The sequence below is a fragment of the Podarcis filfolensis genome (genome assembly GCF_964270895.1).
Source record: "Podarcis filfolensis genome assembly, chromosome: 13".
NCBI classification, from domain to species: domain Eukaryota; kingdom Metazoa; phylum Chordata; class Lepidosauria; order Squamata; family Lacertidae; genus Podarcis; species Podarcis filfolensis.
Window position 1 is genome coordinate 20,970,514 of NC_139615.1, and position 27,946 is coordinate 20,998,459.

Below are 27,946 nucleotides of genomic sequence, written 5' to 3' on the forward strand. Positions count from 1 at the left end.
CCTTCCTTCCTTCCTTCCTTCCTTCCTTTTTACTTCCTTATTAGCTGCTCCCTCTTGTTCAGCTGAGGCCTGAACACAATAATATAACATTTAGGGGAAAAGATGCATCCCAGCAGTCCAGCACCAGAGGCTAAGATAGAGAAGATCTCCACAGCAACCATGTATTTTCCCTTGGTGCTCAGGTAGGATGGAATAAAGGATAGCCAAACACTGCAAAAGACCAACATGCTGAAACTGATGAACTTGGCTTCATTGAAACTGTCAGGTAATTTCCTGGCAAGGAAAGCGACAATGAAACTAATAATTGCCAGGAAGCCCATATAGCTCAGAACAATGTAAAACATCACCACAGACCCCTCATTGCATTCTAGTATAATTTCTTTAGATACTGAGTAACTGTCTACATCTGGAAATGGGGGAAAGGTTGTTAGCCACACAATAGAAATCCCTGCCTGAACAAAGGAGCAGGAAAGGACAATGGTGTTGGCCAATCCCTTCCCCACCCATCTCCTCATCCTGGATCCAGGTTTGGTGGCCATGAAAGCCAGAACCACAGTGATGGTTTTTGCCAATACACAAGAAACAGCCACTGAGAAGATGATGCCAAAAGCGGTTTGTCGGAGGAGACATGTCAGCTTCTCTGGTTGGCCCATGAAGAGCAGTGCACAAAGGAAGCAGAGGAGGAGAGAAATGAGGAGAGTGTAGGTGAGGTTCCTGTTGTTTGCAATGACTATGGGAGTGTCATGGTGCTTCACAAATGTACCCAGCACCAGAGCTGTGATCAGAGAAAATGAAAGTGAAAAGCAGACTAAACTGATACCCAAAGGTTCTTCATAAGACAAGAAGCTTATATCCTTGGGAATACATGCATCTTGGTTCTTGCTTGGATAGTCTTTGTCTGAGCATTTATCACAGTCATTCATATCTGGGGAAAAAGAAAGAACAGTACAGCCCCAGCTCATACATAATCCATCAATCACATCAACATGCTTCATTTTTTTTTGTTCACTCAGCATATAAGGATCTCTTCAAGTCAGAACATACATTCTGCGCTTTATGATGCTATGTAATTGTGGTAGTTGGTGGCCTAATTGGTACAGAGCTAAATGGTACCACATCTTGTGCTCTAAGAGCATCCATGTTGTATTATATAGTGTGCTGAATTCCAAATATGAGTGGTGCTCAAAATTTGGAGTATGACTTCGGAAGTTAAAAGATGTTTTGGTTAAGATACAGTGGTACCTCAGGTTACATATGCTTCAGGTTACCTACGCTTCAGGTTACAGACACCGCTAACCCAGAAATAGTACCTTGGGTTAAGAACTTTGCTTCAGGATGAGAACAGAAATCACGCGGCGGCGGCACAGCAGCAGTGGGAGGCCCCATTAGCTAAAGTGGTGCTTCAGGTTAAGAACAGTTTCAGGTTAAGAACGGACCTCTGGAACGAATTAAGTACATAACCAGAGGTACCACTGTACAGTTTTGCATGGTAAGTAAAATATGTGTAAAGATACATGAAGTAATTAAAAGTGACTGACAATTACTTCCAGTTATATTATATATTAATATTATATTTATTATTATTATTTAGCTTTACCTGACATTTTGAGAAGGTAAAATTAAACTTCTTTAAACTTATTTTTACTGAAGAAATTCACAAAAATTAAATTTCATTGCGTAAGATGACATGCTCCAAGGTGCTATGGCAGATATGAACAGAAAGGCATGCTAAATACATCCCATATTTGTAAAAGAGCAATGATACATGGTGAGGCAGAAACTTAGGCAAAATAAACCCTGTACTGAATGAAGTTCAGTGGTGAAGTGGGAGAGATCTCAAGGGAAAGGATGATGTACTGAATGAATATGTATGGTTACTGAATATATATGGTGCATCCAGACTGCCAGTATTTGGGTGTGGGATTAAATCACATATGTGCAAATTCAAGTTCTGCCATTAAAGTGGGTTTGGAGCTCTTGTCCAAGAAGCCCCCACCTCAAAAAACACAGACTTTTTACAATAAGGAAAGTGATTGGGGAGTACACTGGAAAGTTTGAGATTACATTTTCTTGATGCAACCTTTTCTGACATTCACACAAAGTAGAATGAGTACACAATAAACATCTACTTTTGTCTAGCACATTCAGATTTTAATTGAACAAACTCCTTGTAAACATTGTGCACACAAATCAGGTGAAGGCTCCATGAAGTGATTGTATGGAAGTGCCCTGTGTATCACTTGGTCCCTTTGAAAGCAAGTGGACAAGTTAGTCATGGCTTAATTTGTCCCATTCCTGTTAAAGGGAACTCAATAGAAGTACTGCATCTGGATCCAAATTCCTCTTAAGGTAAATATCTCTTACCTTCCTGGATTGAAATCTTTCCCTCTGGGCATGGGATGCAATCATAGCAGCAAAACGGTTCTCCTTCCTTCATTTTCTTCCTTGATCCTGCGTGACAATTCTCAGTACAGACAGAAAGGGGCTGAGCCTAATCCGTAAATGAAGCAGAAGCATGATATTCATGAGAATGATGAGTTTGGAATCAGTCAGGTTCAGCTCTGCATTGAGTGCATTCTTGTCTGTGTTAAGACAAAGAATACATAGCAGATATCATAGATAGTTTTAGGGGTCACACAACATTACATTGCATTTGGGAAGAGAGCGATAAACACACACATCCTGGACAAATACATCAATTTACATCAAGCAAATAATTGAGATTTTTTCATAAGGTTTTTCCCCCTGATTCTCAAGTGTACTTTATCTTAGACATCAAGGCAAATAATCATTGCTTGTTTTAGAATGAATTTCTTTTGAATTAGCTAACAATATGACTCTACCTGATTAAACCATTTGTGCCATATTATGGCATCTTCATAAAGGGTGAAGGCTTGGTCTGGAGGAGCCTCAGGATCCATTCTCCCAACTTTTACCCTATGAAAGGACTGGTTGGAGGAAATAACCCAGTTGATAATGTCCAGACTAGATATTACTTCCCCATTCTGATTGAAGGACACCATGTCTCCAGCACTGTTGTTGAATGAGACAGCTCTCAGAAAATGATGGAGCTAGATAGAAAAAAAAGAGAAAGCAAGCATTTAGAAAAGGGTGGATCTGAATGTTTCAGAAAGAGATCTAGTGCAGAGAGGGGAGTCCCACTGCCCGCAACATGCATGTAGCCTATTTGGGGCTCATGGATGGCCTGCAATTTCCCTTTTCCTCCACTCCCTATTAGCTGTGCATGAAGGCCTAGATGTGTGTATTTTGGAATCCTATTGGTATTAATATGGGGGATGTTTTAGATAGGTTTTAGGTAGAGAGGGAAGTGCTAATGCTTCTAACCCCCCCCCCAAGCCATCAAAAGTTCTGCATGCCCCATTAGTTCTTGAAAAGAGCCTCATATTGCAGCCAAGGAATGATATACCGTAATAACTGTGAATTGGGGTGATAGTGAGAAAAGAAATGAATGGGTGTATGTGTGAATAGGTTAATAATCTAGGAGTAAATAAATGTCTTTCTGTGCTTTTGTGCATGGAGAGTGTATGTATGTGGGATAAAAGGATGAGAGTCTGCTGGACCATCTGCATACCTGAACAGATTTGAAGTAACAGATTGAAGGAAGATTCATCCTGCAAAGATTGCAGACAGGGATGCTACACAGATCACCAGGGAAGACAAGGAGGGGGAAATATTTCTTAGGGAACTTGAACACTCACTATATACAGTGATACCTCGCTCTACAAACAGTCCTGTTCACAAACTATTTTGGCAATGAACTCCGCAAAACCGGAAGTAGGTATTCCGGCAAGCAAACTTTGCCTCAGAAGACAAACGGAAGCTGAATGGTGGAAGGGCACCAGTGGCGGGAGGCCTCAGTAGGGACAGCGCGCCTCAGTTTAAGAACGCTTTGGTTTAAGAACGGACTTCTGGGATGAATTCAGTTCGTAGACTGAGGTACCGTTGTAGTCTCATGCAACCTAATGATTTATTGCCCCTTACCTGCCAAAACTGCTGCTTCTGAAGCTTCTCTCTCCTTCCATCCACCATTCCTGGGTATCTGAGTCTTTGTAAGAACATGGCATGCAATGCATGGACAACAGTGTGGACAGCATTATAGATGCTGTAGCTTAGACCTTGCACTGTCATTTCAAAGAGAGATGCAGGAAGATTCTCCACTCTCTCTTTCCCAGTGCAGATATCCCCCTTGGCATCACCCGGAATGCGATGTGGGAATACACAGCCAAAGGCTTGTTGCCAGAAATCCCAGATGAAATCATCACCTTCTGCACTGGAAGGGTTCCTGTTCTCAACATATTGATGAAATCGTGGTAGATCATTGGAGTGAATTTTGATGGATAGACCACCATTGAATATTTCTGCATCCCAATCTTGTTGAAAGGCCAATGAAATGAACTCAAATTGGGCTGTAAATATCCATACTTTACTTTTTGTATTTGTTTTCGTGCTCCCAAGCATTGATAGATATGGAAGCCATCTAAAAAATACAGTGGTAGAAGCTTCTCCATAGACCACCACAACATTGGCATTGCTACCCATCATTCTATCATGTATATTTGCTCCCTGTTGCATCAGAGCGAGTCCTTCAGTGAGAAAACTAAATTTGGGGATTCTTTCTTGAAAGGCAAAACAAATACCTCTGTTTGAAAAGAGTGGGAGCACATTTTGTAGAAATCTTTCTCCACTGTCATTGTCAACCACAGCGATCCCAATCCAAGTCCACCTGAAATGCAGAAGCAAAGAAAGAATCCCTGCAAACTGGTGGCCTTCTTGGGGGGCCATCTGGTAGAAAGGAAGTCCTGGTGTTTTATCATTCATCACTGGAGCCGGGCCATATATGAGCTAAAGAGAGGTGTGTTGGAAAGAGAGAAAACACCATCCATTTATATAGCAGTGTTATGCGTTGTGAAATGCAGTTGACATGTCCATTTGAACATCCATATAAATAGTGCATCTTTAGCATCAGGAAGCATTTCATATCTAAACTGTACTACCTGAGTCAGCAATGATGAAAGACCCAGCAGAGTCAGTTCTGATCAATCCTGAATTACAGAGCAATGGGATATACAAACTATTTCCATTCACATAAGGAGCTCAATCTCCATCAGCTAATCACAGTATTTTTAATTGCCTGACTGGCATAGCATCTAATTCCCCCTCAGTTAAAACCAACTTAATTAGTTTTTCAACTTTATGGTGTTGCTTCAGAGGAAATGAGGATCTATTTTATAAAGTTGCTTCTCAATTTATGCCTACAGATGGGCCGTTCATAACAGGGTTTGTGATTCAGCAGAGGATGCTATCTATTTTCCAATTGAGTTCTAATCTAGGGAAATCATGTTCCAGTTATAGGTTTTTTGTTTTTCAGCTGTTAATGAACTGCTCTCAGTGTGCGAAAAGAATAATTGATATGATTATTCCCAATGTTCCCATTTATGTTTCTAAACAGCATAATACAAGCTGGAAGAAATAAAGAAAAAGTATGACTGCCTTACTGAATTTTCATATTCCACTCAGAAACAGGCATAGGTGTCCTACCTGTGGAATCTTATAAATATCCAAGATAGTTGCCACATGGAGGGAGATCTGGGAGTCAAGACCCCCAATGACAGCTGTCAGATTATTCTGTGTATCACATATATAGTTGGGGAGAAATTTCTCCAGTGTAGATAAAAGTAGCATTGTGGCATGATATGTCTTAATTGCAGTGACATAGCTGTCATAGATGTGGAAGCCCAAGGTGAGATTTGGTAAGATGTGAGGGTTTTCATTGATCTCCTTGACTGCAAATGCCAAGGCCAGGATATGCTGGTAACCCTTTGGCACCACGCTGGAACAAGAGTTGCATTCCTGATCAGAAGAATATCTCACAGTTCCAACAATATTTATAAATACAGATTTGTAAGGCTGAAATCCCATGCATTGTTACATTGGAATAAGCTGTCCCCCCTCCCAAATATACCCACTACCACAGTGGGGTTTTCCTTCTCTTCTGCTTTTTGCTGAAAGACAACAATGCTCTAAATCTATTTACAGTAATCACATTTAGGTCCTATCTATTCTGAGGCAGTCTTTAGCTTAAATCTTTAGATTTAGGCAGTCTTTAGCATAAGGAAAAAAAAGAACTACACAATGCCAACTCCAGAACACACCATATGCTATACATTCTCAGTGAGATTCCTTTTTAAAGACACTTTGTCAAAATGCACAGAATAAAGGAGCTATTTCAAGCACAAGACTATGCATTTAAACCAGTACATTATTTACTACAGTATAGTTTTTACCACCAAGCAAGGTAGCATAAATAAAATTATTAGGCAGCACAACTTTCTGCTCAGCCCACAGAAGCACATTATATAACCATACTTCTATAGCAATATGATACCACTTTAAACAGGCTTGGCTTCCACAAAGAATCATGGAAGCTGCTGTTTGTTAAGGTTAGTGAGAGCAATTTCTCAGTCAATTTGTCTTATCAGGGTACTGTTACTGGAATGAGGTCTCCTACCTACTGTGAGGATGGTCTATGATAACTGCTGAACAACAAAATGAGTGGTGCTAGAATAGAAACAGAAAAGGGGGCACAAGATGAGTAAAAAACAAGGAGGAATGTGGCGCAATAAAGTAGTGAGAAAGAACCAAAAGGAAGAGAACAAAGATTGTGTGCTTAAACAAATAAATCCTTCCTACACACACACACACACACAGAGAGAGAGAGAGAGAGAGAAAGAGAGAGAGAGAGAGAGAGAGAGAGAGAGAGAGAGAGGGACCTCTTGGATTTTCCTTTGGAGATTCCTCTGGTTGTGTGATCTTCTGCAGAGATATTTCTTTTAACTAAATGGAAATATTAAATGAAAATAAAAACAGACACAAAACTAGTTCTTACACAAGCTCTTCAGGCAATGCAGATAGGGGTTCTTCAGTGAAAGTTGCTGAACTGAAAATAAAGGCATCAGGAGAAGCTATGCTACCAATAATGAAATCTCCTGGAGGCACACAAGGCACCATCCAACCATCTTAGGGGCTCTATTCAAGATTTGTTCAGGGTTTACTGCTCAACCTTTTCTTCTCACAAAGATATCTCACAAGGCAACAGAGGTTTAGGATCAGAGTTATCCTTCTCCTAGATGAGTGACCTTCCCAAGTTGACAGGCCCCATGTACTTCTCACTTCTCTCTACAGCATGTGCAGAAACTGCCTTCTTGACTGTTGGACCCACTATTGGTTTCATCTGCTCAATCCACTGGAGCCTGTATTCACATGCAGACAGAGATAGATCTTATTTAATTTGAAGGAAGGTATTCTTAAGTACGTGTGTATAGGGTTGCAGCCCCAGCAAGTGTCCTTAGGCTGCTGTTCTAGGACTGACCACTCCAGCAACATAATAAGTAGAAGGGGGAACAAAACATTCTTACACAAGCTCTTCAGATAATTCCGGTGGGGCTTGTTCAGTGAAGGTTCCTGGATTGGAGACAAAGCCACCATGAGAAGCAATGCCACCAATGATAAAATCTCCTGATTGATGGTACTTATGAAGTGGCTGGTGTATATATGGAACCTTGCAATTTGCTATGTGGAGCTGACATACCTTTGGAGTAAATAGTGCCAGCAGCAAGACAACCAACATCTTGCATAAAAGGGCACATATTCTATCTATCCACAGATTCAGTTAATCTCTTCTACAGAACTATCAAGATATCTAACTGTCTAACCTGAAAGGTACTATAGTTTCATGAGAGGCTGAAATCTTGAATATTGAGGATCATAATCATGTCTATATTTATCAGACCATCCGCAAGCTTTGCTTTGAGTTTTTCCAGTGGCCACTGAAGCTTCACCAGGGGTTTGAGTAGCAGCAGAATTAATTACAGACCTTTTGATCTGTAGGTAAGGTAATTAGAAAGACAAAATGCTGGGTTCCCTGTAGGATTGCTGGAGAATATTTACAACTCTCATTTTAAACTCTCCTTTGTTAGATTATATGGGAACAGTGGTGGAGAGGGAAATGGTGAAGTTAGGAATTCATCCTAACAGTTCCTGTAGCCAAAGGAGACTCCAAAATGTAAAATGGTGTATGTAGCATCTTGGAATCAGGCCATGGGAACCTCAGTTCACATCTCTGAAGAAGCCATGAGGCAGGACCTCTAGCCTATACATGTAATAGTTGTTTGAGAGAAAGCTCCATTTAATTCTGTGTTTCTTAACTCAGCAGTTTTACAAATTTCAACATGTAAAGCACATTTAGCTTTAACAAAATATAGTCAGTGAGCTAAAAGACAGCCATTAACTTTTAATTAAAAATACAAAACACTTGTAAAGAAAGTTACTTTGTAAACTGTTAGAAGGCCCTCAAACGAAAAAGAACCCATTCTCTCCTTGATGATTTCCCCCAATCTGTGAGTTCCAGTACACTATTCATTCACAAGCAATAACAAAACGTGAAAGGCTGATTTTCTCCTCATTAGCAGTCAAGCTGGACCTGCAGCAAACTACTGTATTTTTCGCTCTATGGGGCACACTGCACCATAGGATGCACCTTGTTTTAGAGGGGGAGAACAAGAAAAAAATAAATCTCCCCCTCTCTGCTCAGCGACCCTTCAGCGAAGCAGCAGGAGAAACAGAGCCCCTTCCATTTGTCCTCCTGCTTGTCTGAAGGGTCGCTGTGCAGCTCTCCCTCTCTGCTGAAGCCAGGAGAGTCTTGCTCTCCCGGCTTCAGCAAAAGGAACCCAAAGCCTGCGGAGCCCAGCAGGAACTCGCGCTGCACTCTGAAGGCTTCAGGAAGCTATCCCTGAAGCCTGGAGAGCGAGAAGGGTCGGTGCGCACCGACCCCTCTCGCTCTCCAGGCTTCAGTGAAAGCAATGTGAAGCCTCAGGAGTGCAGAGGAAGCGCTCCCTCTGCGCTTCGGAGGCTTCGCCTTGGTATTGCTGAAGCCAAGGAGCCTGCACTCGCTCCATAGGATGCACACACATTTCCCCTTAATTTTTGGAGGGGAAAAAGTGCATCCTATAGAGCAAAAAATACGGTATTTTAGGGATTATATCCTTATGTAAGCTTTTCCCCAAACTTTTTAAACAATGCTAAATCTCTTTGTCTTTAATCATACAAGAGTCTTTCTGCTGTGGTCATATGTTAGAACAATATTCCATATTTATTTACTTTGTATTAATTAATTCACATCCTGTTCCATATCTTCTGATCCCATTTCCTGTTGCATTTGCCATGATTTTTCATTCTAGTTTAAAGAAAATAACACTTCCATTCCCACTTCTTCAATTCTGTTTCCAAGAAAAGTGCCAGAAGCAAATATTTTAAGCTGTAAGGGCGTCCCTAGGAGATCTCTGCGAAGGGCGTCAAGAAGACAGTAACCCAAAATTATGTGATGTATTGCAACTTGTGTTTTCTTATTACAGGAGCAGAATCTGTTCTGGAATGGGAAACCTTCCGAACAGAGCAGATGAGGGGATTGCATTTAGACAAGCTAGCATAAAATATCTGTGATGCGATGGAGTATCTAAATTATAAAAATAATAAGGCATTGCTCCATGAAAATACAAAAGGCTGGGAGGGGTAGAGTTTTTGCATTTCATGGTCTAGCAGTCTCTGCTTGATGAGAAAGAAGATTTGTGACTCATCCGTTAGAAGAAGGGAATCTGTTGCAACCCCTATTTGCCTGAGTTTGAGGGTAATATCAGCAAACCATGTAAAATTATGTGTATTTCTCAATAAAGAAGTTGGTAAACTCTCCAGGTCTGTATTAAAGTGATTTTTTTTTAGTAATAATTCAGCCCCTAGATTCTAAGTGATGCTGCCCTAACTCTGCACACATAGCCAGATAATCCTGAGCTTCAGGGTCAATAGTGCAAAGAATCAGAGATCACAATTGTCAGGGAACTGCCATTGGAACGAGCGGAGGAGGCGAGGCTCCACAGCGATACTGGAGAGGGGCCAAGCAGGGAGAGAGGCAGGTCTCTGGCTGGGGAAGAAAATCAGCGCAACACCAGGGATAGACACCGATGGGGGAAGCAGAGAGGAGGCTCCAGGACTCTTCGCAGGAGACCAGCGAGGAGAGCACAGGTCCTCCGCTGCCCACACCCACCCTGCGCAGAAGACTTCCGCGCAGGGAAAGTAGGCGGCGACTTGGCGTCAAAGAACTTCTTTGCTGGAAGAGGTTCAAGAAACGCCCACTGACGGATTCTGCCAGTGACTGAACAGCCACGGAGTGGATGGCTGTCCAGCGAGAAACGGTTTAACCAGGCAACCTAGCCCAGAGCGGTGGTAACTTACGCACAAGCAACCCCTAAATCCATTACAGCAATCCATCAGTCCCTGAAGTTGCTTGTGCGCAGCGACAGGCAGGGGAGCATAATGAGTCAAACCGGAGAAGCCGGCGCCACGGAGCGAGCAGCTGGAGTGCAGAATCTGGTGGAGAGGATCCGAGATTTAGAACAGCATGTGGCTCTGCTGACGGTGAGGCTGGAAGAACGGAGGGCTCAGGATACCAAGGTCAGACCCACCCCCATCGCAAGGAAGGTACCGGGGCTGGTGCACAAGTTTGGGGGGAAGCCCCAGGACTACAACGCGTTCCGAACGGAAATAGAGTACGCTTTGGAACTGCAGCATGATGACTTTGTGGATGATGGGGAGAGGGTGGCCTACATTGTGGGGCATCTGGAGGATGGCGCGCGGGAATGGATCAGGCCCCTAATGGCAACGTAAAATGCCGCCTTGAAAGACATCAGGAAATTTTTTCAGGCAATGAATGCAATGTTTTCAAGCGGAGTGGAGAAAAATGTGGTTCGACGGCAATTGATGGGGTGCAATCAGGGGAGCCAATCTGTTAGAGAGTACTGGTCGCGCTTTGCGATGTTAATCCACCGACTTGGGTGGGATCTGGACGCTGAACCCATTCAGATGTTGTTTGAGGAGGGGTTGTCCCCAACGGTCAAGGATGAGCTTTCCCGCGCGCCCCGCCCGCAGTCGATGGACCAGCTGACCAAGGCTGTGCTTGCGATTGGAGCAAGGCAGGAAGCGCGGGCTCAGGAGAAGAGCGAAGGGAGAGGGGAACGTTACCATGACTACCGCATTCCTGAAATGCCGAGGCAGCCTTCCCAGCCAGCTGAGCCAATGGAAATAGATGGCGCGCGCGAGAGAGAGGTTTCAAATTCCACTGAAGGGCGCAAGAGGGAGGGAAAGGATTGGAAAACCCACAATAAGTGTTTCCTCTGCCAACGGCCAGGACATTTTGCCAGGGTCTGCCCTCAAAGAAAGGCCTGGCAAGGGATGGTGGGAGCTGCTGGCTGTGAGGGGAAGGGGGAAACGGATCAGGCCCAGGGAAACGGCCAAGCTTGGCTGCCAATCAGCGGGGGCAGCAGCCAAGCCAACAACCAATAGAAGTGCCCCAACCAGACCCTCCCAGGGCAGCTATAGCCATAGAAGTGGTGCTAGAACTCCCAAATGGGCACCCAGTCAAGGTGAAGGGGCTGCTGGATTCAGGCAGTTCCTGCAATTTCTTCAGCAAGAGCTTCGCTCTAGAACACCAACTCCACCTGCTGCCTCTGGATTTTCCCTTGCAAGTGACCACCATCGACAGCAGGGAACTTCTGGGAGGGGAGGTGACGCACCAGACCCCGCCAATGAGAATGAGGGTTTCCAGGCACACAGAGACCATTGCCTTTCACGTAGCCACACTGTCAGGACCCCCAATAATACTGGGAATGAGCTGGCTGGCACTGCATGATCCAGTAGTGGCATGGCATCAGCGGTCAGTCACCTTTGGGTCAGCTTACTGCTTGGAACACTGCATGGGGGGGGAAACCCCAAGGATGACAGTGGCCAGGTTGGCTGGAGTGGCTGTGGAGCCAAAAGGGAAGGTGCCACCCCAATATGCTGACCTGCAGGAGGTCTTCAGCGAGAAGGAGGCGGATAGACTACCCCCCCATAGGCCCTTTGACTGCCAAATCAACCTACTCCCAGGGGCTCAGCTGCCGGTGGGTAAACTGTATGCCATGTCGGACAGGGAGATGCAGGAGTTGCTGGAGTTTATTGACAAGAACCTGAAAAGAGGTTTCATAAGAGAATCAAAGGCGGTGGGGGGCAGTCTGGTGTTCTTTGTGGACAAAAAGGATACTAATCAGCCCAGATTAGTCGTAGATTTTAGGGCCTTGAACCTTGTATCAGAACCCGTGACCTTCCCAATGCCCAGGATTGACGACATTTTAACACGGGTGAGGCAGGGGAAATTTTTTACCAAGCTGGACCTCAGGGGAGCATACAATTTGATCAGGATGAGGGAGGGGGACGAATGGAAAACCACCATGTTCACCCCCCTGGGAGCCTTTGGGTACTTAGTTATGCCCTTCGGATTACAGTCGGGCTCCGCCTGCTTTCAAGCTTTCATGCACCACGTGTTGGGGTCCCTGCTGTACAAAAACTGCGTAGCCTTCTTGGACGACGTCTTAATCTATTCTGACAATGAGAAGCAACATGTCAGAGATGTCAGGGAAGTGCTAAAGAGACTGCAGAAGCACCAGTTGTGGGTCAAGCTGGAAAAATGCCAATTTCACGCAAGGGCGGTCGAGTTTCTGGGGTACAAGTTGTCAGACAAGGGCCTAGCTATGGACCCCAGCAAGGTGCAGGCGGTACTGGAATGGAAGGCCCCCAAGACCCGGAAGGACGTGCAGAGGTTCCTAGGGTTCAGCAACTTCTACAGGAAGTTCATCAAGAACTTCGCCCATTTAACAGCACCCATCACAGATTGTCTCAGTAGCAAAAAGAAGTTCGTCTGGACGGAAGGGGCACAGCAATCCCTTGAAAGCCTGAAGAAAGCGTTCGCGTCGGAAGAGCAGCTGCTGCACGTGGATCTGGAGAAACCCATGAGGCTAGAGACCGACGCGTCAGACCGGGCCATAGGAGCCGTACTTTTGCAGCCAGGAACCCAGCAAGACTGGAGGCCATGCGCCTTTTTCTCGAGGAAGCTGAGCAAGTCGGAGCAGAACTACACGGTGTATGACTGCGAACTGCTAGCTATCTATGCAGCGTTTCGCCGATGGAGACATCTGTTAATAGGGGCGCGGCACAAGATCCAGGTTTGCACGGATCACAAGAACTTGGAGTACTGGAGGACTGCGCGAGTACTCAACCAGAGACAGATTCGATGGGCACAAGAGTTCTCCAAGTTTTCCTTTGAGATCCGGTATGTGCCGGGAGAGAATGTTAGAGCCGATGCTCTCTCCCGGAAGCTGGAGTACATGGAAGGAGAGGGACCGCCGGAAGCCCGACACGTGTTCCCCGAGGACAGATGGGTGTGTGGGGGAGTGTTGGTTGGGAAACGAGAACTAGCCGGTCTCACCAGGGACAACGAGTTCGCCCAAACTAAAATCAGGGAACTACGGGAAGGAAGGGAAAACCATGGAGAGTTTGAGGAAAAGGAAGGGGTACTGTACTACAAGGGAGCGCTGTACGTACCGGGGGAGACCTTGAGGGGAAGGGTACTCAAACAACTCCACGACAACCCAACAGCGGGGCACTTTGGTCAGCACAAGACCATGCTGCTTGTCACCAGGCAGTTCTGGTGGCCAAGGGTAAGGGAAGATGTACGGGAGTACGTACGGGGTGCGACCGCTGCCAGAGGGCAAAGGGGGAGAGGGCGGCCCCTGCAGGGTTACTGGAACCCTTACCCACGCCGGGAAGACCCTGGGAGGTGGTGTCCATAGATTTTATGACAGATTTGCCCAAATCAAGGGGGAAGACAGCAGTCATGGTAGTAGTCGATCTACTGACAAAAATGTGCCATTTCATAGCTTGCTCACATGCGGTGATGGCAGAGGAAACGGCCAGATTGTTTGTGGATCACATCTTCAGGTTGCATGGAGATCCCTCGAGGGTCATTTCAGATCGCGGGAAACAATTTACTTCAAGGTTCTGGAGGAAGCTCATGAGCTTGCTGCAAGTCGAGGTGGGCTTCTCGACGGCGAGACACCCGGAAACCAACGGGCAAGCAGAAAGAGCGAACAGTATACTCCAGCAATACCTACGCTGCTACGTCAGAGAGAGACAGAACGATTGGGTAGAGAAACTAGCGCTGGCTGAATTTGCATACAATAACGCTGAACACGTGTCCATAGGAATGAGCCCGTTCATGGCCAATTATGGGTGTCACCCCAGGGCCTTCCCGGGGAGGGGGGAGGAAGGGTGGAGCGTACCTGCAGCAGAGCAGTTTGTGGAAGAAATGGAGGCCTTGCACCAGCAACTCCAGATGAATTTGGAGAGGGCCAAAGAAATCTACAAGAGGCAGGCAGACAAGCACCGTCGGGAAGGGGAGACCATACGGGTGGGGGACCGGGTGTGGTTGTCAACCCGAGGGTTACCCTTTAAGGGAGGGTGCAAGAAGTTGCAGCCGAGGCGGCTGGGACCTTTTGAGGTAACACAGCAGGTGAACCCCGTGGCTTTCAGGCTCAAGCTGCCTGACAGCATGAAGTTACACCCGGTGTTCCATAGGTCCCTACTCTCTCCGTACAGGGAGGGGCGGGAATTCCCGGGATGGGAGGGAGAAATCACCACACACCCGCAGGTAGAGGAGAGGGAACACCACAACCAAGCCATGGAAATACTCGATTCCAGGTGGCGAGGGCGCAAGGTAGAGTACTTGATAGCTTGGGAGGGAGAACCCCGGTCAGAAGACACGTGGGTTCCCGTGGAGGCAATCAATGACGGGTATCTAGTGGAAGAGTTCCACAGTTGGTTCCCACACAAACCAAAACCACCAGCGAGATTCTGGGAGGAGCAATTTGGCACCACTGACGACGAGGAGGACTTTGAGGGTTTTCCTGCCTCCGAAGAGGAGGGAGGAGAAGCGTCGGAGAGGGAAGATTCAGACTGGGAGGCCCACCCCGCGGGGAGAGATCAGAGCGGGTGGGAAACGGGTTTTGAATTCTCTGAGGATGGCGACAGCTCCTTCCGGGGATTCCCTGCATCATCGGCCGAGGACAGGGACGAAGTTGGATCCAACGGTCGGGCCGGGGGTGGAGGGGGTTCTGGGGGGGAGATGGATGTCAGGGAACTGCCATTGGAACGAGCGGAGGAGGCGAGGCTCCACAGCGATGCTGGAGAGGGGCCAAGCAGGGAGAGAGGCAGGTCTCCGGCTGGGGAAGAAAATCAGCACAACACCAGGGATAGAGGGGGGCCAATGGGGGAAGCAGAGAGGAGGCTCCAGGACTCTTCGCAGGAGACCAGCGAGGAGAGCACAGGTCCTCCGCTGCCCACACCCTGCGCAGAAGACTTCCGCGCAGGGAAAGTAGGCGGCGACTTGGCGTCAAAGAACTTCTTTGCTGGAAGAGGTTCAAGAAACGCCCACTGACGGATTCTGCCAGCGACTGAACAGCCACGGAGTGGATGGCTGTCCAGTGAGAAACGGTTTAACCAGACAACCTAGCCCAGAGCGGCGGTAACTTACGCACAAGCAACCCCTAAAGCCATTACAACAACAGATGGCTGTCCTTGGTCCCCAGCCCCTCCGTCTGTAAATGGTGGGGGACAGATTTGTAATATCCTTTAGTGCCTTTGCTACTTGTTTTGTTCATGGCAACTGAAATTCTACAGTGGGCTGGATGAGCACAAAAATTGACACTTTTCAGAATTAATGAATCAGGAAATCACCTGTTCAGATCTGGGCATTTCCCCTGGGAATTGCAATGGAAAACATGTTTGTCTACATAATGTACATTCATAGATGCCATAAGAAATGAAGCTGGTAAAAGGCACTGCAACCCACCAGGGTCACTTGGGCATCTTATAATTAACACATATCCAAGAGTATTCCCAAGCTATGCACCTGCTCCTTTAGAGGGAGTTTAGCCTCATCCAGGACAAGCAGTGGGCCTGTCCTCTGGATACAGGAACCAACTCAACATAGAACATCTGTCTTCGGAAGATTTGGTTTATTGCCCCTCATCCAGTTCACCACTGCCTTGGGACACTGGCTCAGACAATACTGAGCTAAATGAACCAACAAATCAGCTGTGTGTGCTCCAAATGCAGCCCACAGATCATGTATGAAAGCCTACAAGGTGTTAGATACAATGAGTCCCTTATTTCTAAGTCCCATGAAAAGAATAGGAGTTTGTGTGCACCCCCCACCCTACAGATCCCGAATTTAGAAATAGAATGAGGCACCCCCTGCAAAGTCTCAGTGAAGGACCAGTAACCTGTACCCTATAGGAGGAAATCCTTACCAGCTAATATTCTGCTTTTCACGCTGATGTACCACACTAGATTTTGAAATTATATGGTATGATGCAGACACAACAACACTTCAGACCTTACTTCTTACTAGATGCTCTCTGTTGTTCAGCTCAGGTCGCAACAAAATAATGTAGCATTTGGGAGCAAAGATGCAGCACAGCAGACCAGCTCCAGAGGCTAAGATAGAGAAGATCTCCACAGCTACCATGTATTTCCCCTTGGTACTAAGGTAGGTTGGAACAAAAGATAGCCAAACACTGCAAAAGACCAACATGCTGAAAGTGATGAATTTTGCTTCATTGAAACTGTCAGGTAACTTCCTGGCAAAGAAGGCAACAGTGAAGCTGACAAGATCCAGGAAGCCCATGTAGCCCAGGACACAGTAAAACATAGTCACAGATCCCTCATTACATTCCAGTACAACTTCTTTAGTCACTGAGTGCACATCAGCATCGGGGAATGGGGGTGAGGATCCCAACCAGGCAGCACAAACACCTGCTTGTACAAGGGAGCAGGAAACCACAATGGAATTAGTCAGTCTCTTCCCCACCCACATCCTCATCCTAGATCCTGGCTTGGTGGCCATGAAAGCCAAAACCACTGTGATAGTTTTTGCCAACACACAAGAAACAGCTACTGAGAAGATGATGCCAAAAGCCGTTTGTCGGAGGAGACATGTCACCATATTACGTTGGCCTATAAATAGAAACACACAAAGGAAGCAGAGTAGGAGTGAGATGAGGAGGGTGTAGGTGAGGTCTCGATTGTTGGCTTTGACAAGGGCCGTGTTGTGGTGTTTCATAAATGTTCCCAGCATTAGAGCTGTGATCATAGAAAAGTAAAGAGCAAAACAAGCTAAACTGATGCCCAAAGGTTCTCCATAAGATAAGAAACTTATATCCTTTGGTATGCACAAATTCTGGTTCTTGTTTGGATATTCTTCATCTGAGCATGTATTACAGTCATTCATGTCTATAGAAGAAAACATGTAGTCTTAATCACAACATGCTGTAATTGTTTGTTTTCTGCAGAAAACATTTCACACTCATAGAATCATAGAATCATAGAATCATAGAGCTGGAAGAGACCACAAGGGCCATCGAGTCCAACCCCCTGCCAAGCAGGAAACACCATCAGAGCACTCCTGACATATGGTTGTCAAGCCTCTGCTTAAAGACCTCCAAAGAAGGAGACTCCACCACACTCCTTGGCAGCAAATTCCATTGTTGAACAGCTCTTACTGTCAGGAAGTTCTTCCTAATGTTTAGGTGGAATCTTCTTTCTTTATTTAAGGATACATTCAGCATTTACACCATGAAGAGTAGGATCGGTGAGTTAAGTGTCATGGAGGTTTATAGGTCTAACTCAATGTTTTATTGAATTGCTATGGTTGTCTTGATGAAAATGTATATACCTCAGTTAAAATTAATATATTTACTGTCCCCAGACAGGGCAGATCATAGTGTAGAGACTGACCCATTTCTGGAATGTAACCAAGCTGGGTAGGTCCAGGAACTCAAAAAACAAAACTTATTTTAAAAAGTATAATAAATGATTGCAGTGGTACCTCGGGTTAAGAACTTAATTTGTTCTGGAGGCCCGTTTTTAACCTGAAACTGTTCTTAACCTGAGGTACTACTTTAGCTAATGGGGCCTCCCACTGCTGCTGCGCTGCCAGCACACAATTTCTGTTCTCATCCTGAAGCTAAGTTCTTAACATGAGGTAATATTTCTGGGTTAGCGGAGTCTGTAACCTGAAGTGTCTGTAACCTGAAGCATATGTAACCCGAGGTACCACTGTACTAAAATAAAGTTACAAGGTTTAAAAAAGGTTGCAGGTTTGTTCCCCATATGGGACAGCTGCATATTCCTGCATCATAGGGGGTTGGACTAGATTATTCTCAGGGTCTCTTCCAGCTCAACAATTCCATGAAATAACAAAGCTAACTGACAACTAAAGCTGACTAAAAACTGAACAAGTATTTATGCAGCATAGATGAAGCTGAGGATACCTCAGGTTTCAGGTTAGTAGCATAACAGGCAATAGTAACTACATTGCAAAGAGAACTCCCATATAGTGGCCTAAGCCAGATTTAAACTAAAGCTGGCCCCAACCCCATGACTTGATGCAACCAATCATGATGCTTAACTGATGGAGCCTTCGAAACAGTGAGTACTTACCACTCCCATCTTGAAGGACAAACACCTGCCTCCCATCACAGGGTTTAATTAACTGGTTCTCACAAATACTAACCTTGGAGAACTGATAAGGGGGCACCTGGGTTTGGTATCAATGCTTAGAAATTTCTAAAATTTCAAGCAGTTTCTAACACAGACCAGAAAATTCCTCTCAGGATGGATTCCTACGCCACCCATGGGGATCTTGTATTTTTGCTATGCCAGCTCCCAGGCAGCTTCCTAGCATCTGAGCTGGTTTAGGATCCAGCAGATTCTTTTCTGGCTGAGATCTTTCCCTGAAACACCCCATAGGGGTGAGTTACGTGCACTACTGCTGGCAGGCATACCACCAGTGGTAGATTCCACCTGCCCAGAGTGGCAGAGCCACATGAAAGAGGACATCCACCTCATCAAAAATTCCTTAACTGCTGCAGGTCAGGGAATCGGACAGCTGTGGGATATCTTTCTCAACTGTACCAAAGCAATGCCAGAAACAACTGGGATTCTGTGGCCTTCTGATATATTCTGTGATAGCCAGAATCAGTTGTGGAGGTGGGGTGGTATCATGGAAAATGAAACAGTTTTCTATGTCTGTTAATCTAAGGGTATACATTGTTAAATAGATGGAGTCTTAGAGTGCAGGCCTAACTTTCTCCCAGGCAGGTGGGGCTTTATGGATGTGTGGGGCCATCATCACATCTACAGCCCTGCTACATGTGGGGGGCCAGAGAAGTTTCTTTGCCGGTCTGGAGTTTTACACCAAGTCAGGCCAGATGCCATCACACAATGTCTGTAGAACTCTCTCTACTGTTGTTCAAAACAGAATCAAGTAAAGTAGATTACAATAGTCAATTTGACAAATAAATGAAAGTTGGCAGCTAAGTCCAGAAAAATAGTTCACAACCTTCCTAATGCTCGTCCTCTTCTGGCAATAACTACTGAAGAGGAACAAGAAAACCACAATTGAGACACCCACTTAGTGGGTGAACCTCAACCTTGCCTTTGATATCACCAGAACTACATCTTGTCTAAATGCTTGGAAGGCATTGTCATTTTTACTGATGGAATCTGTTGTGAAAAACCTGAGGCAAATGATCACACACCAGGTTGTTTCTTCTTCAGTAACAGCTCCCTCCAAATCCCACTGTATCAAAAATTTCAATCACAATTCAAGCACTGTAGAGGAGACAATCTGATATAGCCATAATCTTACATGCACACTCTATCTTTTAACCAAAGTGATTCAGTTTTGTAATTCTGTTCCATATACTCATAATTCTTACCCTCCTGAGCTGAGATCTTCCCTTCAGGACATGAGATGCAATCGTAGCAGCAGAATTGCTCCCCTTCTTTCACTTTCTTCCTAGAACCAGGATGGCATCTCTCAGAACACAAAGACACAGGCTGTGACTAATCCATATATGAGAGATCAGAATTATCATGCTGCGAATAATGGGGATGGAATTCTTATATTTTCAGCAACTTTTCATATGCTACTAAAGTAATGCCTCCTTTCAGTAATGTATAGATGAGGTCAATGCTACCATCTCTTGTGATTTTTCAAAAATTAACACAATATATACCTATAATGTCTATATTTACAATTTTTACATTATAAAATCGAGCAGTTCTCCATAAATTAACACTGTACTTTGTTTCCTATATGGGCTGTTACACAGTAGTTTATTTAAGACTTATAAAGCTTGGGTTTTCATACACAACTGGACATTGCAAATAGATGCTGTGATCAGATGTATAAGAGTTATAGACACACTTTTAAAACAGCATCTACTAACTAGAATGGATGGAGCTTGGTTGAATGTTAAATGACATAGATTGTGATTTTTTGTCTATTTAAATCAATAGAGTGACAATTTAAGTTTCCTTCAGACTCCTCAATTGACAAAGACAAGACCATAGCAGCTTGTGAAACCACATTTTTAAAAGGCAATATTTTATAGGTGTTTATAATGCTCATTCAAAATTTGATGTATTTTCAAATTGCTGACAATAGGGCCCTACCTGGTTAAACCAGCTGTACCACGTTATGGCTTCCGCATTGATAGTGAATACTTGGTTGGGATCTACCCTCCCAACTTTCACTCTATGAAATGTTTGGTTTGAAGAAACAATCCAGTTGATAACATCAAATCCAGCTACTAACTCCCCATGCTGGTCAAAGGCAACCTTGTCCCCACCGCTGTTGTTAAACGAGACACTTTTGAGAAAGTGATGGAGCTAGGTTGAATAGGGAAAAGCAAGAGTTTAGAAAAGGCTTAAGTTGGATCATATTGAGGTCTAATGTTGTGTATGTTTTTCTTTTGGGGGGGGAATTTTCACTCTTTATGACACAGAGATAGGAAGAGGGGTGTCATGTTAACAAGGATAATAATAATGATGATATTTTATTATTAATTTCAGATTTATTACAAATTTTGCAAAAACCAACTCTCAAAGTGATTTGCAAAATGAAATACAACATACATGGCAAACATTTTGGGAGGCACAGCAGAAACTGTGGTGTCTTTACGATATATGGTTTATTTACACATATATACATTCTGAGCCTATGATGGAGGGATTCCCAGCATCACATGCCAAAAGCGTATTGCTTCTCCCATAGCTGCAGCCTCAGGTTCAAACAGAAATCAAACATGCTCATTTTCCCTTCCAGCTTGCCACCGCTTACAGCCTGCAACATTTTTGTGCTAGGTCACATCAACCCTAAGTGCAATTCTAAATTCAATCCTGCTAAGTCTCTGCTATCTATCTCAGAGCTGGAAGAGGCCCCCCCCCCCTCCCAAGAGCCATCTGACACAGAGTCTTTGCTTTGTTGGTCATCCAATACTTTCCTCCTTAATGGCTCTTCTCCCAGTTCATTTCCTGAACTCAGGAACCTGGCCTGTCTTATATTTTTACATTTGTTGGCACCCAGGTTAAGACTCCAAGCATTGGTTAAATTCTAAACCCTTCTGGAATCAGGAATTTAGAGGGATCTAGCACCCCTCAACTCATAATGCTGCTGTTGTTGTTTAGTTGTTTAGTCGTGCCCGACTCTTCGTGACCCCATGGACCAGAGCATGCCAGGCACACCTGTCTTCCACTGCCTCCCGCAGTTTGGTCAAACTCATGCTGGTAGCTTCGAGAACACTATCCAACCAACTCGTCCTCTGTCATCACCTTCTCCTTGTGCCCTCCATCTTTCCCAACATCAGGGTCTTTTCCAGGGAGTCTTCTCTTCTCATGAGGTGGCCAAAGTATTGGAGTCTCAGCTTCAGGATCTGTCCTTCCAGTGAGCACTCGGGGCTGATTTCCTTAAGAATGGATAGGAGTCCATGGGACTCTCAAGAGTCTCCTCCAGCACCATAGTTCAAAAGCATCAATTCTTCAGCGATCAGCCTTCTTTATGGTCCAGCTCTCACTTCCATACATCACTACTGGGAAAACTCATAGTATTATGAGTTGTTGTCTCAAACTCCATGGACAAAGACAACAACTCATAATACTATGCTCTATTCACTGACAATAAACCAATAGGCTGCTTTAGTACTAACAAAGCTTGAGAACAGACAGAGGAACAGGGGACCCACAGCACAAAATAGAAACCAGGCTGCAGGGTCCAGAAATGGAAAACAAAGTAGGAGAGGTAGGGTGAGATGGAGAGCTGAGATGGCAGCATTTGTCATCTTCCCCAATAACACACAGATTCAGCCTAAGAATTCGACTGAATGCAGAGGGCTCTCATCTAGGGAAGGGAAACTGACATTTGTAAATTCCAAAAAAGACCTGTAGCAAAAATAACCCTTGCATTTTCAAGGTCAAAAGCTGGTGACAGTGGCGTTGGTGCTACAATGAGACCACCTGAGAGCTCCCAGTATTGACTTAGCAGACCCCAGAAAGATATTCATATTCTCACATGGAACTTGGCAGGGTGGGACAACAAGAAAGATCTACTATGTTCCAACAGAAATTTGATATCCTCTGCCTGCAAGAAATTTGGCTGCAATTTACCCACCCACCGCACCTGCAGGAATACTGCCAGCATAGTCTCCCAGGAGTCAAGAGGCATATAAAGGGTCGAGGAAGTGGGGGGGGGGTCTACCACCTTTATCTCACTGGATCTAGCTGGCGAAATCAGCATTGTGGAGTCTGGTCTCCTTTATGAACATTTCTTACCACTACAAATTAGTGCAGTGGCAGGAAGCCCTTTTTTCTGTATTAACATCTACCTCCCTCCGGCACACACCTTAGCTGTGGTGGTTAGGATTTGGACAGAGCTAACAACTCTTATAGAGCAAATAAGTGTGAATTTCACAGCTGCACGAATTCTATTATGTGGGGATCTTAACGGCCACATTGGGGATGGCTCAGAGGGAAGCCCGCCACCATGAAAGTTAGACCTGGAGGATATTTTCCCCATACTTTGCACTTCTATGGACAAGAAAGTCATCCCTCAAGGCCTGAAACTTTTAATATTAGTTGATGGAAGATGAAGGATGAAAGATGAGTGGGGTGTGGGTTTGGCAAGTTTTATTACACTGATTGAGTTCTACTGCAGCACAATTGCAGAACTCTGTTATACAGTATGATGTTGTTGTGCCTATTACCTGCCAAAACTGTTGCTTTTGCCACTTCGGTGCTCCTCTGCCATCCATTGCTCTGAGTTTGAGTCTAGATGAGGACATGTCATGTAAAGCATGAGCAACAACATTGACAGCATTGTACACACTGTAGCTGTAGCCTGTCATGCTCATCTCAAAAAATGGTGCTGGAAGGGTCTCTAGCTTCTCTTCACTACTGCAAATATCGCCCATCACTTCTTCCACATCTGCATCGGGGAAGACACAGCCAAAGGCCTCTTGCCAGAATTGTCTGATAAAACCATCTTCTTTTGTGCTGGAAGGATTTCGTTTCTCAACAAATTGTTTGAATTCTGGTAAGTCATTGGAGTGGATTGTGAAAGACAGCATACCATTGAATATTTCTGTTTTCCAGTATTTTTGATAAACCAATGAAGTGAGTTCCATTTGAGCCGTCGTTATCCACACTATGCCTTTCCGTAGATGTGGCTCATGTCCTGAATAATATGGGAACCATCTCAAAAATGTCATGGAATTAGATTTTCCATAAAACACAACTACATTGGTGCTGCTGTCCATTATTTCATTATACATTTTTGCTCCATTTTCTAGGATATTGTTCACTTCAGCATCAGATGTTAATGTGGGGACTCTTTTTATGAAGGCAAAGCAAATTCCTCTCTGGGAAAACATTGGCAATACTGTTTGCAAATGCCTATCACTACTTTCGTCATTCAGTAAAAGGACCCCAATCCATGTCCACCCGAAATACAGAAGCAAAGAGACAATTCCTGTATGTTGAAGGGCTTCATGTGGGACCATCTGGTAGAATGAATGTCCATCGTTCGTTGATGGAACAGAGCCATATATGAGCTGAAAAGAGATTGGGTAGGGGGCATATAGAAGACAATAATAGCAGAATTTATATTGTATCATGAAGTGTTTGAAACAACCCACCTACAATGGAATCCAGTGCTGTTTCCTCTGTTGATGGAAGCCATCTATGGATCTGCTGATGGAAGCCCTTGTGTCTACTTGGGTGTCCACAATAAATAGTGAGCCCTATACCCCTTGACCTTTCCCTGTTGCCTGTTCCAAGTGTCATTGGAAAAGTGGGGTTCCTGTCAGCATCGCCCTTGAGCCGGTGTCACCAACTGGACTCATCCACTTCAGCCCCGACTGGGCTAGGCGAGCTGGGTAGCACTTCCAGAGACCACCTTCTGCACAGGAACAGGTCAAAGTGCTGTGGACTCACAGCTTAGAGTTGTGAGAACCGGATTCACTCCAACAAGAAGACAGTCGTCGCACAGCAGAGTATAGCAGAGTCTAGCAGAGTATATAAACGACTCGGAGAGCAGCTCTGTAGAATATCTTCTTTATTCTATCTACAACTATAATACAACTATATACAGAGCTAAATGAAAAAGCTGAACTGCACTGAGTGTCTGCAGCTGCTCTTAGCAGCAACCTTATCTATACACACGATCTGTAACACTCACTCTCTCTCTCTCCGACACACTGACTGACTGACTGTTTGATGTGGTGCTGGAGCAGAATAAGTAGAGAACAGAACACTGCTCCTCCTCTCTGGAGAGTCAGCAGAGATCATCAGGAGATTCTTGGATATGGGAGGGGTGAAATCTCCTCAGTTCCATCTTAAATGGATTATATGAATAGGGTCCTAAATCCCACTTACATATTTTTACATTTATGAATGAACCATAAAGAGCATTTTCATTTATTATTTATTGCATCATTTAAACTCCACCTTCCTGTGATAAAATAAAACTTGACAGTTTTCAAATACAAATCTCAGACACCCTGAATTAAAAACAACCCTAAAAACAAAGCAAATCAAACTGTAGCACCAAGAGAAATCACCAGCAGCAGACGAAAGACTAAAATATAATAATAATAATATAATATTGTTTATACCCCGCCCATCTGGCTGGGTTTCCCCAGCCGCTCGGGGTGGCTCCCAAATAAATATTAAAAACACAATATAGCATTAAACATTAAAAACTTCCCTAAGCAGGGCTGCCTTCAGATGTCTTTTAAAAGTAAGATAGTTGCTTATTTTCTTGACATCCGATGGGAGGGCGTTTCACAGGGCAGGTGCCACTACCAAGAAGGCCCTCTGCCTGGTACCCTGTAACCTCACTTCTCGCAGGGAGGGAACCACCAGAAGGCCCTTGGCACTGGACCTCAGGGTCTGGGCTGAATGGTGGGGGGTGGAGATGCTCCTTCAGGTATACTGGGCCAAGGGCATTTAGGGCTTTAAAGGTCAGCACCAACACTTTGAATTGTGCTCAGAAATGTACTGGGAGCCAATGTAGGTCTCTTAGAACGGGTGTTATATGGTCTCGGTGGCCACTCCCAGTCACCAGTCTAGCTGCTGCATTCTGGATTAATTGCAGATGTGAAGTGTACCTCATTATTTCCAAGGCACACATAGTAAATGTGAAAGGATCAAGGCAGTATAAGATAAATTCCCATAGTGAGTGCGCAATCACACACAACTGTCCTACCTGTGGAATCTTATAGTTATTCAGGAGAGTTGCCACATTAGTGGAAATGTGGGCGTCCAGTCCCCCAATGACAGCTATTAGATTTTTCTGTTTGTCACAAAGATAACTAGGGATTAATCTCTCCAGTGCTGATAGAAGTATCAATGTGGCATGATAGGTCCTCCTTGCATTGTTATGGCTGTCATAGATGTGGAAGCCCAAAGTGAGATTGGGTAAAATCTGAGGGTTTTCATTGATCTCCTTTACTGCAAAGGCCAAGGCCACGGAATGTTGGTAATGCTTAGGCACTACACTAGAATGAGAGTAGTATTCTGGATCAGAAAGGTATTTAGTGTAACTATTGCCACTTTGTTCTGCGCCACATTTATTTATTATTACTTAATTATTTCAATATCTATATATTCCCTTTCTTGAAGCACTGTTTGCCCTAAGAAATAAGAAATGCCCATATAAATCTGTAATAAAACTATTGCTGCCTTCCCCAGTACTTCTAATACTGAAAAATGTTATCATACTTTATCAAGAGTTTTGTGTCTCTTTTGTAGGAAATCTATACTTTTTTGTGTGTTTTGCAATTTCCCTTTCTTATGGAGTTTGTTCCATATGTGTTCAAAGCATGACACTCCATATAATATCTGAGTAGGGTATCTTTGTAGAGATAATTTCCTAAAATGAACTAACCTGAAAACTTGAGTGAGCTGGGCATATTTAGACTGAAAAGGGAATCCTTTAGAGAGGCAGGATAGCTTTTGTAAAATATCAAAAAGCTGTCATGCAGAAGGTGGAGCAGACTTATTCTCTATATTGCATCAAAAGGAGGACTTGGGGTAATGATTGAAAATTTCAAGAAATCAGATTTTAGCTGTACATTAGGAGAAACATTGTATTATTAATCACTCCTTCAGAGTGAAAGAGAATGTTTTGAAAAGTGGTGAGCTGTCCTTGACTGGAAGTATTTAAGCAGAGGCTGAATGGCATCTGTCAGGGATACTGCAGTTGCTAACATCCCTGCAGAGAGCACAGACTTTGTTCCAACTCTACAATTCCTACCATCTCTTAAAGGTGCTATTTAACACACTAATTCACAGTCATACTAGTAACATTCGCATTCTACATAAGCAGGACAGTTAACTGACAGTTGCGGGTTAACGTTCAGTTGGGAAAGAGGAACGTGTGAGACCCAAACCAGAGAAGCTGAGATGAAAGTGGATAGCGAAGTTCTGAATGTTAAGTTATTAATCCCCAATGCACAAACATACCGTTCTTGTGAAGGTCAGAAGAAGGCAGCAGGTGGCTGTAAGACCTGAGAGGCTGCCCTATATCAAGATCTTACCAGAAGAAGGCTATGCAAATTGGGTTTTCCCAAGACTTGGACTAGGTTGTGAGTGAATTTGGCTGGGGTGGAGATTTAGAGAATTTGGCCTGAGGTAAAAACTGTATATAGCTTGGTGTCAGTAACCATGAATTTCTTTAGAAACTGTTGTCAAGCATATATAGCTGTATATTTCAGTACCCCATTATGTACCTTTCATACCTTTCATAAAAAATCCTAGTGAATAGTTAATCCAGTCTCCAGATTAAGTGTCCGTTTTATGACTAAAGCTATCAGGGCAAGTTAATCGGATGCTTTAAAGGCACTTTAAGGGGAATAGCAGCAGTGGAAAATCGTCCCATTGAGGAAATCTGAATTAATGTGGCAGGGAGCTCCATAGGCTCATAAAAAAATAAACAAGCACAAATAGCTAAACTGGTGTTTATTATAAAACCAATTCCCTACAGTAAGTTGTGGCACAAAAGTTGTGGTGCAGCATTTGATGGAAGAAGAAAGAAACATAAAGGGGGCAAAGAGAATGTTTTTTAAAATAAGTAAAGTGATTTGTACAAGCACACACATACACACACAATATATGTATAAACATTCACAGTGCTGATGTGAAAAAAGTCTTTTTCTCTACGTCCCCTTACATCAGGGGTAGCCATTGTGGTGCTCTCTTCCAAACATTGTTGGACCACAGCTTCCATAATCCCTGACCACTCACCTACCTGGTTGGGGCTGATGGGAGTTGTAGTTCATTAACCTCTGAAGGGTAGCACATTGGCTATCCCTGACTTAATGGACTAAATTTTTCCTGCAGTCCAAACCTAAAAGTCAGAGCTCTGCAGCTCTAGTGTTGCCAATGACAAAATACATAGAGAGAAATGCAAACAATCGTTAAGGACTTACACAAATGACTCTGTCAGTGTTGGTAGGGGTTCTTCATTGAAGAGTATTTTACTGGCAACAATACCAGCATGGTAAGCAATGCCACCAATGATGAGGTCTCCTTTCTGGTGGTATTTATGAACTGGAGGCTGTGGATAACGGATACGGCATTGAACAACATTAGGTGCACACGACAT

The 27,946-nt window shown here is 44.3% G+C and overlaps 1 protein-coding gene across 1 annotated transcript; it reads right to left on the minus strand.

Moving 5' to 3' along the window:
• On the minus strand, positions 1-27,946 carry LOC310747367 (vomeronasal type-2 receptor 26-like; the record flags this gene model as incomplete). The annotated part of the gene is made up of 9 exons (XM_083581730.1): positions 1-925; positions 2,365-2,491; positions 2,844-3,071; positions 4,003-4,391; positions 19,722-19,848; positions 20,461-20,676; positions 23,046-23,891; positions 25,547-25,838; positions 27,771-27,946. 9 exons carry the CDS (start codon positions 27,944-27,946, stop codon positions 30-32), a joined length of 3,297 nt encoding a protein of 1,098 aa, XP_083437856.1. The 3' UTR covers positions 1-29.